Source organism: Candoia aspera, chromosome 6, assembly GCF_035149785.1.
Source record: "Candoia aspera isolate rCanAsp1 chromosome 6, rCanAsp1.hap2, whole genome shotgun sequence".
NCBI classification, from domain to species: domain Eukaryota; kingdom Metazoa; phylum Chordata; class Lepidosauria; order Squamata; family Boidae; genus Candoia; species Candoia aspera.
Window position 1 is genome coordinate 95,009,897 of NC_086158.1, and position 16,009 is coordinate 95,025,905.

At 40.9% G+C, this 16,009-nt stretch overlaps 1 protein-coding gene across 1 annotated transcript; it reads left to right on the top strand.

The window, feature by feature from the left end:
• The first annotated feature begins 2,601 nt into the window (after positions 1 to 2,601).
• Positions 2,602 to 14,140, top strand: LOC134499547 (pulmonary surfactant-associated protein D-like). The gene is made up of 7 exons (XM_063306241.1): positions 2,602 to 2,791; positions 6,483 to 6,599; positions 8,229 to 8,336; positions 10,294 to 10,410; positions 11,389 to 11,505; positions 11,836 to 11,919; positions 13,127 to 14,140. Exons 1-7 carry the CDS (start codon positions 2,602 to 2,604, stop codon positions 13,501 to 13,503), a joined length of 1,110 nt encoding a protein of 369 aa, XP_063162311.1. The 3' UTR covers positions 13,504 to 14,140.
• The last annotated feature ends 1,869 nt before the right edge of the window (positions 14,141 to 16,009 follow it).

The window sequence follows — 16,009 nt, forward strand, 5'->3', positions numbered from 1 at the left end:
CCATTCTGCCTTGACCAGCCTGAAGACCCACCAAGGCCAGTGATGAGGGACGCCTTCCAGGAGAGCCTAAGCTTGCCAAATAACTATGCTCACCCTCCTGGCATGTGAGGAAACCCAGTAATCAGAAGCAGTAAAACAGGAGCCTAGGGCACCTCAGAAAAGCAAAGGGAAAGGTAGGAGCTGTGCCCTGTCTCTGCCCTAAAAGAAATATGGAGGGGTGCATTTCAAAACTTGATTCAGGTAAAACACTTGATGGTATCCAACTGAGACTTGTCAGGTCTTTAATTCTCCAAAGGGCCTATCAACTCTGCTACATTCATCCCATTTGGTCATGGTGGACAAACTCCCCCCAAAACAGCAACAAACTGGAGAGGATCCAAACAACCATTCTATTTCTCTGAAGTTAACAGGTTACAGTGACTCACTTGTCTCTTGTACTCAGATATGGCCAGAGCCATAACCTTACATATAGAATGTTGATCAAAGACAGTTTGAGCATGGGTATGCATTAATGGAAGGCTGAGTCAACCTGAGCCGGCTACCCGAGAATCCAGCTTCTGCTGGGATTGATTCCAAGGTTAGTAAAAGGAGCACCCGGCTTGCTGGGGAAGGTGACGACTGGGGAAGGCAATGGCAAACCACCCCACTCTATAGTCTGCCAAGAAAACGTCACAAAAGCAGCGTCCCCCCAAAGGGTCAGATGTGACTTGGTGCTTGCACAGGGGACCTTTCACCTTTCACATGTATTAATGGAGACCCCAGAAGAGAGAATTGTGTTACAACTGATAAGAAAACAAGAAAATCACAAAAAGACACAGGCATAAACACAGTACAGACACCTCCTTGAAAGGCAACACAGTAGCTTTGATTTGCATCTTAATCCAAGGCTCTAACTGGTGTTCTAACAAGCAGTTCCTGTATTTTACTGCAGAGAGAGATAAGGAAGCAGAGCAGCACACATACTGTCCTCTCCCAAGGCATGAACTTCAAAATCAATTAGCTACTAACAAGCACAAGTGACCAAGTGGCACAATAAAGAAAATTCCATTCTTAAAGTTTCTACAGGAGAAGTATACAAGAAGACACATATGAAATAAGGAAGCAGACGAGAACATAATTAATTCGATCTGAGCTCACATTCCAACTCTCCACATCTGTAAAAAAAGAAAGAAAAAGTTAGCTGCTTAGATGAATCTTATTTCACACTGAATCTTGCATCCCAGAGCAGATCAAGTAGAACTGGGTTGCCGTCAAATGTCGGACTGCGAACTCAGATTGAAACACAACTTCTTTGCATGTCAAAGTGCCAATTCAGTTTGCATAAGAGTTGATTCTCGCTATGTCCTATCCCCATACTGTTAAAAATGTGCCTGTTTGGGTTGCAGCTGGGGGGGGGAGGGGGGAAGAGGAGGAGGAGGAGATTAGGAAGGCTCAGGAACTGGAGTTTAGTACAGCAATAACTGTGGCATCTATGGCAGACAGATGTTAGAAGGAGCATTGGTGGCAGAAAAGGAGAGATGACTCTGGTGGCAAGGAGAGCAGACAGACAGGAAGGAAGGGCCCTCAAGCCAATTTTCCCCACTGGCTGTGTCCTTGCTGGGAAAACTTCTCATCTTTTACCCTTCAATTGCCACTAGTTGGCAAGTACATTTCCATTGATTTTTACCAAAGCAAGTGGATGGGAAAATCTTTGATATTTTAAGCAAAACATAAGTGAAGTTATATTTCTACAGGCAAAATGTAATTGCCAATGTAGAGCAGTCTTTCAATTTTTACAGTGCTAAATTGGGGCTAAATCAAAACTGATTGCACCCCAGGTGGTTATCAAATTTCATGAACCTCAAATGAGAGAGCTTGCACTGAGCTCAGTGCCATAATTTATTATATTCAGCTTCCAGTATTCTCATCAATGGACTTTATTAAATGAGATTAACATGATAGCCATTTTGCAAAAGAAGGGCAAGTACAACTATCCAACCATGGTAGCACTTTCCAAATTTACTTCGTTTTGGACAGTTTGTCCTGCAGAGTGATGGCAGCTGGCTAGGTCTCCTTTGGAAGAACTGGGTTTGCCCCTCTTTCACTGGCTCTTCTAATGATAAAGACCAGAAGAATATAGCAGAAATGAAGCTTGACCTCCAGCCATATTTAACAATTTTATCTAGAAAATGCTGTGCTGAGAGCTATGTGCTATGGTAAAGAAGCTGGTCCTTTCCTGACCTTCCATTAACCTAGATTATTATTGTTGTTGTTATTGTTATTGTTATCTGGTTGCCCCAACTGAGCAATGCTTTTCTGAAACAGAAAAAAAGGAAAGGTACAGTTTAAAAGAAATGGAATCACTTCAGTGAATTCAGAAATATTTTGCTCACAAGCATAATAAACCCACCACACTATAAAGCAAACCATTCTGAAAATGTTGCCAAGGAAGCTGCATGGATTTGTCCATGTAGTCATCAGGAGTCAAGACCCACTCAAAGGCACACACATCTTGAGCACTTTGTTATTCCATGGAACATATTCTTGGGCTAGCAGTGTTCTTAGTTAACACCTTCATTCTCTCTCTCCTTCATTTTTTTTTCCAGGTCCTATCACTCAGCAATGCTAGTGTTCCTGCTGTTTTGTGCTTCAGTATCAACAGTGTCATCAGAATCACCCCCAGCGCCAAAGCAAGTAGGCCACAGCTGGAATGCTTGTTCCTTGGTGGTATGTGCACCAGCTGAGAAAGGGATACCAGGACAAGATGGCAGAGATGGAATTCAAGGATTTAAAGGGGAGAAGGGAGACCAAGGTCTGGAAATAATGCCTTCCTGGTGGTGTAAAATTCTCAGGGGTTAGCTTTCTGATCATATTTTAAAAGACAGATTTCCTTTCTTGCATTTTCTCCAATATATTTATTCCTTTGGGGAAGTGAAGCGCATGCCAGTGAAAGCATAAATTTGTGGGTAAGCTGGGCCACCCCTGTTCTCTACTCATTCTTCCCCTTCTCCACTTCCTTCTGTTGCTTCTTCTCCAGTTGGCTCTTAATAGAAAAAAAGAAACTCCAGGATGGAAATCTGGACTAATTACTTGTAAGTTGTTTATGAAATTGAGCCAAGGGCCACATAAAATTAAGGTGGAGAAAGTAGGCTGGCACAGCCCTTTTCTAGTCCTCCTGATTCCCTTTTTACCAACTGCTACAACTGCTGATGGTGACTGTACCTTATAAGCAGAAATCGCTTCAGTGTACAAGTGTGGAAACTTGGAATTGGGTAGAAAATAGGATGTACAAATCAGCCTCACCCTGTTCTCTTCCTTCAAATGGCAGTTTGGAGGAGAACTGTATTTGCTTTGCATGAATAGAAGTGCAGCCCCTGGATTGTATTGAAGTGTTTAAGCCCTTGATTGTATTTGTGTTTAAGAGAACATGGATACAGTTTTCCTTCAGGTCTCTGGCTGAACATGCAGTTAGGGGAGAACAGAGGGCATCTGAATTTTTCCATATATTTCATTAAATGGGTTAACGGGGCTCTAATCTCAGAGTTTGACCCTAAAGGTTTCATGTCATTAATCCCTGTTTCAAGTGACTCTAGTTTAATCACCACAATCCTCTTCTTAGGATTTAAAGAGGAAGGAAGGAAGGAAGGAAGGAAGGAAGGAAGGAAGGAAGGAAGGAAGGAAGGAAGGGAAGAAGGGAAGAAGGAAGGAAGGGAGGAAGGAAGGAAGGGAGGAAGGAAGGAAGGAAGGACCTGATTGATTTGACCATATTTGCTCTTTTTTCTACCCCATATCATCAACTAAGTTCTGTGTACAATTCTAAAGCAATTCTCTTGCCTACCAAGTATCCTGTTTTCTAGCTACTGTCAACAATAGGATGCAAACATGCAAGAGTTGAAAGAAAAAAAGAAAGAAAGGAAGAGAAGAGAAGAGAAGAGAAGAGAAGAGAAGAGAAGAGAAAAGAGAAGAGAAGAGAAGAGAAGAGAAGAGAAGAGAAGAGAAGAGAAGAGAAGAGAAGAGAATGTGGACTGTATCTGCTGTTTGGGAGACTGACAGTTCAAGTCTTGTTTAGATCCAACTGTAGGGAATAGCAGAACCTTGAAGTTACCCATCCGTGGTCAGCATCAGGATGGCCAAGTGGTGACAACTCAGAGAGCTCAGAGCTTTCCCTAATTTCATACTGTAGATATATCAAATCTCTATTTAAATTATAGTAATACTGGCAAGCATGGCCCATACACATAATTTAGCTTCAGACATGTTTTATGCCTCTTGGTATTTGATGAAGCATTTCTTCACTTCTGAAGTTGGCTAACTGGATGGAAAGTGAGAAGATTGGAGAAGAAGCCAGTAAGAATTTAACAGAGGAGGGGCTGGAAGCAAAGCAGAATTAAAAGTGTAAGACAACCACCTTCCCATTCTGTGGAACTTTCTTAAATTTCTAAATAGGTTAAGGTGATTCAGGAAGCAATTTGAGCAGACTTTTCTTGCAAGGCCTTTAAGCTTCTTTTAATACAATTCTCTCATGATTTAAGAGCACTGGGCCTTCCCTCACCAGGTTTCTTTAGCTCCCATTATGCTCAGCCAAAATGATATTTGTTGCCTGGGAATTATGGGAACTGGAGTCCAGCACACCTAGAATACAGCTTGTGGGGAAAAGCCAGAACAGTCATAGTTTCAAGCATGTATATGGCGAAGGCACAGCTGATGAAGGAAGATGGATGGGATACTGTGGCTTGAATGAGGCAACTTTCAAAGCTGCCTTTCAGATATTACCTTGGCTAATTTAGAAAGAATTATGAACTAGATTTATATTTAAATTAGGTTTAAATTAGATTTAGATTTAAAACCTACTTAGCATTGTGCTGGGGCTCTAATACTGTATCTGTATGATGTTCAGAGGTTTTTTAGTTTTTCCTGACCAGTACTCATTCAATTTGATGAAAGGTTTCAATTCAATTTGATGCTCTCCAAATTAATTTCAACAGAGAAGAGAATTTCAGGGAAGTTCTTATGGGTCAGCTCTAAGAGTCTGACATTTGTTGACTTAAAGATGGTTAAGAGTTGTGTGTAGATGTTCTTTCTTTCTCTATGCATTCTTCTGTCCAGCGGTCTGCAGGTTTCCTGACTTCCCACCCTTCTATTCAATTTCAACAAAGCCATCATGCAGGAACTTTTCCCACTGGAATTTTTCAAACTAGAGAGTCTGGGCAGCCTGAGAGATTTCAGAGTCATGGGACAAAGTGTGATAGAAAACAGGACCTGCAATAGCCTCTTCTACCATGTCCACCAAAGAAGTCAGCTCAAAATCCACAAGAGAAATTTGACAGAAAATCTCAAGAGCCCTGAGAGGGAAAGTGCGGGGAGGGGAGACAGGATCTGAAGAAATGTGAGGACTTGCAAGGTAGATTCTGGGCAGCAAGTTAAATTGTTATTATTTTCCTAGGCAAAACAAATCTCAGTGAATACTAATATGGCACTTCTAAAGTTCTGATGGCAAGCAGAAGTGAAGTTGTGTGTCTGTGTGTTTGTGTGTGTATTTCCATTTTTCTTTTCATTTGTTTCTATCCAAGGGATTCCTAGGAGAATCCTGCAGCCTTTGCAGAAATGGAAATTCCTTGGATCTTTTACATCTCCCCAGTTCCAGATTGCCCATAACCATGGATATACCAGGGGCCAATATAGTAAATGTATTTGTGGAGTTCTTTTTACAAGCCAAGGGTTCCTTTCATCCTTTCTCTCCTCTATGGCCAATGGATTTCATTGATTATGTGCCATCAAGTCAGTGCTGACTCTCAGTGACCATATAGGTAGATCAGTTCCAAGATGATCTGTCCCCAGGCCTTCCAATAATACAGTTCCTCTGTAAGAGCACCTGCTGTCTGGAACAAGGTTTCTCCCAAGAGTCAAACAGCCCCCACCCGACTGGTATTTGAACCCATGACTCTTCACCCAGGCCTTCAGCAAGGACGATTGACACTCCTTTACTTCCTTTTCCTTGTTCCCATCTGGATTTGTTTTCTTCGCCATCTTTGTTCCTTTGCTGTGTTCCTTTGTATTTATTGTATTATTATTTGTTTTAAAATGTTTTTTAACAATCTGTAAACTGCCCAGAGTCACTGGAAGTTTGGTAGCATAGACATTTAATTAATATTTATTATTATAATTACACTCAACACCACTGTAACTGAGTCCATCTACCTTGCTGCTGGTCATCCTCTTTTTCTCTTTCCTTCCAGCTTTCCCAATATTTGAGCCTTCTCCAGAGAGCTGGGTCTTCACAGAATGTGTCCGAAGTAGGATAATTTGAGCCTGGTCATTTGTGCCTCTAGTTAGAATTCCAGGTTGCTTTGGAGGGTGTGTATGGATTTGATAGGTTTATTCTGTATGGGGTTAATCACTTCAACTTTTTCATGGACTACATAGATTTTCTCATCCTTGTATGCACTTTCCCCAAAGCACTTAACATTACCCCATTAATAATCCTTGCTTAAATTTGTTTAAAGGATTGCAAGGACCAAAAGGAATCCTTGGCCCTCCAGGAAAGATGGGGCCAGCTGGAACAGCAGGAAAAAACGGCTCTCAAGGGAATACTGGATCAAAAGGAGATATTGGAGAAATGGGTAAGATGCAAGATCTTAGACCACATTTATTGTTTCCAGTTCTACAAAATACAAAGTACAGCTTATGTACTGTATGATTGCACCTACCAATAGTCACATTATTCTAACAAAGCAAATTCTTAGTGATATTATTTTTACCCTTTTATTAGAAAGCCATCTCCATAGAGGGCATGCAGAATATTATCTTCATATGCATCTTAGAAAGGTTAACAAAGCTGTCCAAAACATGGTGCCGCCTGACAGAGTATCAGGTTGCCCACCATTTCAGAAATAAAAATAGGAATGAAGATTTCAGCCTGAGCACACCTTATTCATTGCTGAACGGTCTTTTTCTCTACCTGTTCTACTCTGCTGCTGTAGAATGCTGTCCATTCAAGTGTGCTTGTCTATGTTTAGTGTTAAGAGACTCTAAGACTTGATGTTTAAGACGGGAGCACTACAGGCTTTATGGTCCTTCCTAGTTGCACATCCAGGACAAACATAGCACATACTCAAATGGGCAGCAAGGTGATTATTTATATGAGTATATCATCTTGCTGCCCATTTGTATATGTGCCAAGTTCTCCTGGACATGCAACTTGGATAGACCATAAAGCCCATAGTGCTCCCTTCTTAAACATCAAATAAAAATAAAAGGGAATTTGCTCTGTTGGTTTTGTTCAGTGTAGCACATGGAGGTGGAGTGGAGCATTTATGATTATCTATTTGAAGGGATACAGCCTAAATGTCTGCATAGAAAGACCAAAGTGAGTATTACTATAAGTGGAATGTCTTAGTGTTTGGGCTCTGTCCTTTATGGTGCCCACTTAACAGATCCTAATAGTAAGTATCGTGCTGGAGGATTCCTGATGAAGCTTATAGTCTATGAGCGGGATAAATGAATATCCTAGTTCTGAGCAGTTTATGGCTGGTCAGGATAATTTGTTCCCTCAATGACAGAATGGATCCCAAATTTATGTAGTTAATTAATTGCAAGCATGTAGGAAAATATGGAATTGATAACTGAAAAGATGCATTTCATTTCTTCCTTATCTGCCCCTGAAACTTAGTTCATCATAACAGAAATGTGTGAATACATTCTTTTGAGCAAAGGAGCAATGCATTTTGATTATAAACTGTGGTTGGGTTTTCTCTTTTGGTCTGCACATTTTCATGTTTTCAGGTTGATTTTCTAAATCCAGTTGCAAAGCCAGATGGAATTGAAAGCGATTTGGATTCTCTTGTGCAAGATGTTTGGTCAATTTGAAACTGTTATATGGGAGGGAGGGAGGGAGGGACAAAATGGTCAAGACAGTAGCTGAAAGCACATTAAAAAGGGGCAGAGCTTCAATCACACTTTTTGTGGGTGTTTTTTTGACACTCCCTTACCCTCTGGATGCCCCTACTGTCATGTACCATTGAGTTATCTGATCACAGTTTACTGACAGCCAGCTTCATTGCCCAGAGATATGTCTGGTCTGGATCTCCAGTACTGTAGTTTATCTCTACAGTAATATTACAGATTGAAGAGGCCTCAGTTCTATCCCCTGCAGCTCCTTTTGACTGCAATGGATCATTGTAAGCCTATTCTCCTTGGTACATTCCCCACCCTCCCTTTCTCTGCTCACACAGTTTATTTCATTTGATCAGGACCACGTGGGATTCGGGGTTTGCAGGGTCCTCCTGGAAATGTGGGCCCTTCTGGAGCAAAAGGTAACAGTGGCCCTCAGGGTGAAAAAGGCACCAAAGGAGAAATAGGTGAGCTTGTTTAATTAAGAGAGATTGAGTCCCTCTACTTCTACCAGGGAATTCAATTAAAAATAATTATCACAGAATAATGTAACAGCTTATTCAATGGATCAATGGGGTTGTGTTCTTCAAACAGCAATTAAGAGATCATTTACAGTCCATTTGTAATGTCCCAAAGGGATCTGATGTTCAACCATCACAAGGAGATCAGAAAGATCAGTGAGCTCATCCAAGCTACTGAGCATGGCCAAAGCGGCTTTCAGAATTCTAGCTCATGTGTATTTCAACCCCTTTTAATGTAGTTAATAATGCAGTTAAATTTAGAAGAATTGGGGAAGAAGAAAGGGATCCTAAAATGGCCAGATGTTTGAAGTTTACTGCTCTTGCTCTTCCTATCTTTCATAACACTTTTTAAAATTTTATTATTATTATTTTTAATTTATCATATTTTTATTACCGCTCATCTCCCCCACTCGGGGGACCCTGGATGGTTCACAATAAAACAGTATAAAATTCAATAAAATCAGAATAATATCAATAAATATCAATATAAAATATAATAAAATCCAAGTGATGGCAGATCTAATTCCACCCAAAGGGGATAAGACCAGTTCCGACACTTCTGAATGTCTTGCCTCCAATCAAACAAAATAATAGCACGTCCATGAAGCCCATTCTGTTCTTAATTACTAGATGAACCATCAAGCAATCCACTGACTCTTAGAAACAAAGAGTACTTATCTTCTTAGCTTGTCTTCGGACACATGAAGAAACATCTGTTTCTTGAAGACTGCATTAGCTGGTTCTATGATGGTGTGAACTGGGGAAAAAATCAAAATGGTTTGCTTGAATATTTGATCTCAGTAGTCTAATACCACTTCAGACTGCTAGGGGTAGGTTCACAGAATAGCAAGTTCCTCTATCCAAAAAGGAAATAACCCTGCACATGGAAAATAGCATGTCAGAGAACAGAATTGTAGCCTACCTCTATTTTCCCTGCCCAGCTACTTGTCTACAGACAGAAACTGTCTAGTTTTTGCTTGCTTACTTATTTTATGTAGAGCATTCATTTAGCTTCATGCAAACTGGTGGTTCATGTTAAAGGTTTCTCCAAGTAGCATGACAAACATGTATCCAATACAGTGTTTAATAAGGCTGTGCAAATTCTTTGAAAGAAGTACTTTGCATCAGGAAGGGATATGCATAAAGCATCTCCCATGAATTATTAAAGCACCTGCATCAGCAACCATATTTCTTCCTGTGGTCACACAGCAGTTTTGGGAGCACCTTCTGAAGCAGCCATGCATGTCCAGTAGCAGTCTTCCCCAAGTTACTGTACATCTTCTTGACATTTTGGATAATACCTCCCATTATCTTTAGACAGTGGTCATGCTAGCTGTGACTGATGAGAGCTTTAGCTTAAAATATCTTTAAAGTATCTTACAAAATCTGGACTCAAGTTAGAAAACATTGCTATTGAGATAAAATACCAGTCAGACATTTGGCAAAAATAGAGCTATACTTTCTCTCCTGTGCATCTACACCTATTAGATCCTGAATTTGCGTATGTTTATGGTGTTATGAATAATTCTTAAACAAATACAGAGATAGATCTAACAGCCAAGAATTTGGGAGGCACATAACACTAAGAAAGCAGAAGCTCTGATAGGAGACAGCCCACTTCAACAGGTGCATCAGAAACAAGCAATCTTACAGTCTCTATTTTTCTATGGTGCTGATTGGTTTTGTTGCAATGACATAATGAGTCCAGTGGAAATAGATTTAGGAGCATCAGATTAGTCTTATGCAAAATGGATTAGATCAGCGGGATATCTGCCCTACTCTCTTATTGTCCATTAACAAACTAGAACTGCAAAGTAGAAATGACTTTCCTGTTTTGTGATCAATATTTTTGCAATGCAGCTTTCATTCTGAGTGTTCTTTTCAATCCTCAATATCACTGTAGGTGTAAATGGAGCCCCTGGTCCTGAAGGTCCCCAAGGCAAAATAGGTTCCCCTGGTCCAGTTGGGGCCAAAGGGTCAGTGGGTGAAAAGGGAGCAAAGGGGGACATGGGAACCAAAGGTAAGTCATGAAGTCTGCTAAACTACAGTCTGTTCAATTTGGAGCATTGCTTTGGCTAAGAAACACTTCCATTGCAAAATCCTTGTGTTGTTCTGATTTGCAAATAGGTTTACCCTACTCCCAGTTTCTGGAAGTGACAGGAAGCAATAAGAGAGAAAGCTTTGAAATTTAGACAAGGGGAAAGAAGAACTGAGAAAAAAATGGGGGGGGGGGTTACTTTTAAAAAGTACAGATGGAGCAGGAAGCAATCAAAGTCTTGCAAAAGATTTTCCATTCTTGCAAAGCCAGAATGGAGAAATAGATGTTCTAGCTAGGCCAAAAAAAAAAAAAAAGGAGGGATGTATTTCTCCCGGCGTAATCAAGAACTGGAGATTTGGGTGGGGTGGGGGTGTTATTGTGTGTTGTAGCCTGCCTCGTGCAAAGGCCGGGCTCAGTGAAAACCTATGGCAGAGATTGGCTCTAAAGAAGCATTTTTACTAGGAAGGTTCAGAAATAGCACAAGACCTTGACTACTTCTGCCAATATTTCTGGGTGCTTGCTTGCAGCATTAAGCAAGGTTTCCCTAGCTAAGGCTGACTGGAGAATTACAGGATTTGAAGTCCACACATAAGTTCTAGCACGTGGTAGCACCTAACCAACATTGGCTGATCTCAAAAAGCTAAGCAGAGTCAGGCCAGGTAGTAGTTGGATGGCATCTACCAGGAAATCCCAAGGCTGTAGACTTGATTGAGAAGTTAGAAACAACCACAGCAGGTGGCAGTGACAAACCAGTCAGTATCTTTGCTGAGAAAGGCACATGAACATAGGAATTGAGCTTGATTCCAAGGAGATTTAATCTAAACAAAGTTAGGTTCCCACCATACTCATGCACTCCTTATGAATGCCTTCAAACGGGTATTTATGAAGCCTTAAATATTCATACAGATAGGAGAGTAGGAAAGCATAACTCTGACTTGCTGGTGTCATCTCTCACAATAGGACTTCAGGGACCAGCAGGACCACAAGGCCCAATGGGGAAACCGGGTCCTCCTGGATCCAAAGGAGATAAAGGTTCCATTGGTGATAAGGGGACAAAGGGTGACAGTGGTCTCTCAGGTACGTGGGGTGAATGTTGCCTGCTTGTTAAAGATCCATTTAACAAATTTTAGAAGGTTTCAAGGTCTCTGTGAATCCCTTTCAGTGTCCTTTTTAGCAGGGATGTGGTTAATATTTGAGACCCAACGAGTTTCATGTTTCTACCAACCTTTTGTCACTAATGTACTAATGTTGGTAAAGGGGAGGCAGGCCCACCTATGTTTCCAGCAAGGAAAAGTCATGTGGGAAGGGAAGCCAATGTCTGGACTAGTCATTTTATGCCACTGTCTTCCTATTCATGATGGTACAGTCCAATATCTTACAGACTGTGATCATCTTATTCTCTCTTAGAGGTCAATCTTTTGAAGAGTAAAGTTACTGCTCTGGAAGGACAACTGAAAGCTCTGCAAGCCAGCTTCACCAAGTACCAAAAAGGTAAAAATGATGCATAGTATATGCAGATCTCTCTGGATAAACTTAATCTCTCAGCAAAGAGTTGGAGGGCTGGGGCAACAAGACATGTCTGGAGATATACTGCAGCAGCCCCCATACTGCATGCCCCAGACTTAGAAGGCTTGGTAGCATGTACTAGCAGTTGGGAAGGTGCTGCTGCACTGTATTTGCAAATTATTCATGAACATGAAGAAGCTCAACCTCTTTAATCATTGGGGTTGTGTCAAAGGGATGCTTCACTTCAAAGAATGCTCATGAGACAGGAGATGAGGCAGAGTGAAATAACACAGCAAGGAGAATTGCACTGCTTCTGAGGCAAAGCCAAGTGTTTACATTTAGCCCTACCTTAGTCCTACGCTTAGTCCTGCAGGAATGAATTATGTATACTTATCTTAATGTATTGCTGGAGGAAAATTCTGAGAGTGCCTTGGACTGCAAGAAGATCAAACCAGTCCATCCTCCAGGAAATAAAGCCAGACTGCTCACTTGAGGGAATGATATTAAAGGCAAAACTGAAATACTTTGGCCACATAATGAGAAGACAGGACACCCTGGAGAAGATGCTGATGCTAGGGAGAGTGGAGGGCAAAAGGAAGAGGGGCCAATCAAGGGCAAGGTGGATGGATGATATTCTAGAGGTGACGGACTCGTCCCTGGGGGAGCTGGGGGTCTTGACGACTGACAGGAAGCTCTGGCGTGGGCTGGTCCATGAAGTCACGCAGAGTCAGAAGCGACTGAATGAATAAACAACAATCTTAATGTATAACACAGTGGACCAAATGAATTTGCAAGGAAACTGTCAGCTGCTTTCTGGGAAAATGATCCTAGTGTTTACAAAAGTTTACAAAGAAAGAATAAAGAAAGATAGATAGATGGAGAGAGAGAGAGAGAGAGAGAGAGAGACAGACAGACAGACAGATAGACAGATAGACAATAATCCTGCAATTCTGGTATGGTTTAGACATACTGTAGCTATGGGCCCATTGTACTTCTGGACAGACCCCTGGAGATTTTCCAATGGTGGGATGATTGGGGAAAGAATATGTTGCTAAAAGCAGTAATTTAAAAGGCAATGACCTTTTCCTACGGTAAGTTGATCTTGCACCAATTTACATCAGTGTAATGATTTACTGCATAATGGCTGGTTTTGGCCCTGACCTAGAAATACACCCCTTTTTGTACCTTCTAGTGGCAACATTCCCAGGTGGACGCGTAGCTGGCAATAAAGTATTCAAAACCAATGGCTATGAAGGCAACTTTGAGGACCTGAAGCAGAAGTGTGTGCAAGCTGGAGGCCAGCTTGCAACCCCAAGGAATGCTGCTGAGAATGATGCTGTCCAAAAGGTGGCAATGCTGTATAACAAATCGGTGTTCCTTGGGATAACCAACCTAAAGACCAAAGGGACATTTAAGTACCTGAACGATCAACCCATTACTTATTCCAACTGGCTGCAGGGAGAGCCCAACAATAATCAGGGCAATGAGAACTGTGTAGAAGTCTTTACAAATGGAAAATGGAATGACAGAGCCTGTGGGGAAAAGAGGCTCTTAGTCTGTGAATTTTAGACCATCTGCCATGCATCATTTGACCCAGGGAGGCTCCCAAGTTTTAATACAATGTTAGCTTCTTCTCTATAGGCATTAAAGAAATCATGATTTAGCTAATCCTCCCTAAATTCTATTGAGGTAGGACTGTTGATTTCACATATGCAATCAAAACAACTGGACCATCAAGACCAGTTTCCATGTAAGCCACCTAATGAAGCATAATTGAGTTAGGACTCTTTCCTATTTCCTTCAGTGGTGAGAAGTCCCAGGGAGACATCACTAAATTCCCTTTAGATGAGACAACCCAGGAAGGCTTGCTGTCATCTCTGTTTTAGTTACAAGTATGCAAGCAGAATCCACACTTACATATTTGTAAATAAAGCAGTTGCTTTATAAAAATCAGGAGCAGATTGTGCCAGTTTCTAGAGATTTCATCCCAGTGGAGAATCACTGCAGTTCAAGGCAAATGAGACTGAGGCAAGCAACCTAATTCGATGTAAGACAAGTCTAATCTCATGTGTCTGTTCAAAGGAAGTGTAGATGCTAGAACCTGGAGAGTGAGGAACATGTATGGAACTCCAAAGATATTTGAAAAGATTTTTTTTTAATCATTTGGCATAGCAGTTGGGTGTCCATGCTGCTTTTTTCTTGCTGGGAAATCCTTGTGAGGTCCAGCAGCCAGATGTGTAGACTATTTAGCCGTGACAAGTCACATTGCCCAGGGTGCACCATGAGGAGGCTAGTCTACATTGCACCAAGTTGGGCTGAGAGAAGGTGACTGGTCCAAGGTCACCCAGCCGGCTTTCATGCCTAAGGCGGGACTAGAACTCACAGACTCCTGGTTTCTAGCCCAGCACCTTAACCACTAGACCAAACTGGCTCTCTTTGAAAAGATTATGGAAAGGCTCACTTTTTCATAAACCCCATGGCCCCAAAAGGTCCCCTGTTGCAAGTATTACATGTTTTATCTTCAGGTTTAAACAACCCAGACAATCAAATTAACATAACATTGTTTCTATATTAGCCAGAATTAATTCTACATTAGTAGATTTTGACTAATCTTCTATTACCTCAATGTAGAATGTGTCTACACACACTTCAGTTCCCTCAGGTTCCAGTGATTCCTTAAATGATATCATCTGTTCTCCCTTTCTGCTCATTAAAAGCTGAAAGTCCTATCAAGAATACCTTGGTGGCACCATTGCCTCCACCCTGTTCTTCAAATGTTTTAAGCCTATGGTCTAGCCTCAGCCATTACTGAAACTAAGCCTAAGCTTGTGCATCCAAACATATTTTCCTTTCTGTTACCTTTCCCTCTCTGTTTCCTCTACTTCTTTTTTCTTTATTCTCTAATCTACTATCAACATTTAGACTGTAAGCTGCTTGGGGCAGGACCTGCCTTCTAATCTGTGTCACTTGTAAGATCCTTATGGTATGTAAATTGATTAGACTTTATAATATATAGCCATCTTCAATTTTCTACTTACAACAACCTTTCAGAAGGAAATGGGAGATCTGTAAGAAAAGAAGTCTTGATAAAGTTGCTTGACTTATGACATGAATGGATGGTTCTTAAATGTTCAGAATATATTGATACTATTTGCAAAAACTGTTTATTAAAAGATTATTTTAGTAAACATAAGCATCTTCATCATGCAATCAATTTCATTTATAGGAGTGTTTAGAAAATATTTCACTGTGGTACCGAGCAGGGATGTGCAAAAAATTATTTTCTATTGTTTTGTCTTGTGGTTTCAAAAATCACCACGATAAATCCAATTTATGCTAGAATGCATATTCCACAGTGAATGCACTCTAACTGCCCCATTACTTTTAACAGTTGTTGATGCTGTCCTCTCTGTTTAATAGGATTCATAATAGGAGGCATATTTACAAGGAATTTTCCAAAGCATAAACAAGAGTTTCTAAATCCAGCTATTTCCATACCTTGCAGAAGAAACTGAATATGCAGCAACTGATAATCTGGATGTAAGAAGGATGCATTCAGAATTCACAGCAGCCAAACTACATGCACAAGCTTGATTATCAAAACATGTCAATCAATAGGTCAAAAGTAGCAAATGGAAATCAGTGTCCTGCTTCTCTTAACAGTTATGATTTGTGTTGTTCCCTTGGATTCAAGGAATGGTTCTAGCTATGCAGGCTTCTTTCTGGCCTACTGTAGCTATGAAAGACCCTGTCTAATTTTCTGAAAAATTACCAGGTAGATTAATATATTGGCATTCTTGCTATCTTCCAAATACTTCTAGTTCCCACCAGTCCTAAGTTGCCTTTCTACTGTTGCTTGCCTGAAAACAATGGTATCTGCCTTTCTTTGGCTGGACCTGCTTTAACTTCTGAAACATTGTGATCAGCATGGGCAAGGTTGACTAGGCACTGCCACTTGAAATGGTTAAGAATAGAATCAGGCCCAAATATAACCTGGCCTACATATCTCCACCTACCCCCTCCCGATCCACAACTCCTCCCCCTTTGTTGTTACTTGCTTCTTAAAAGCTACCCA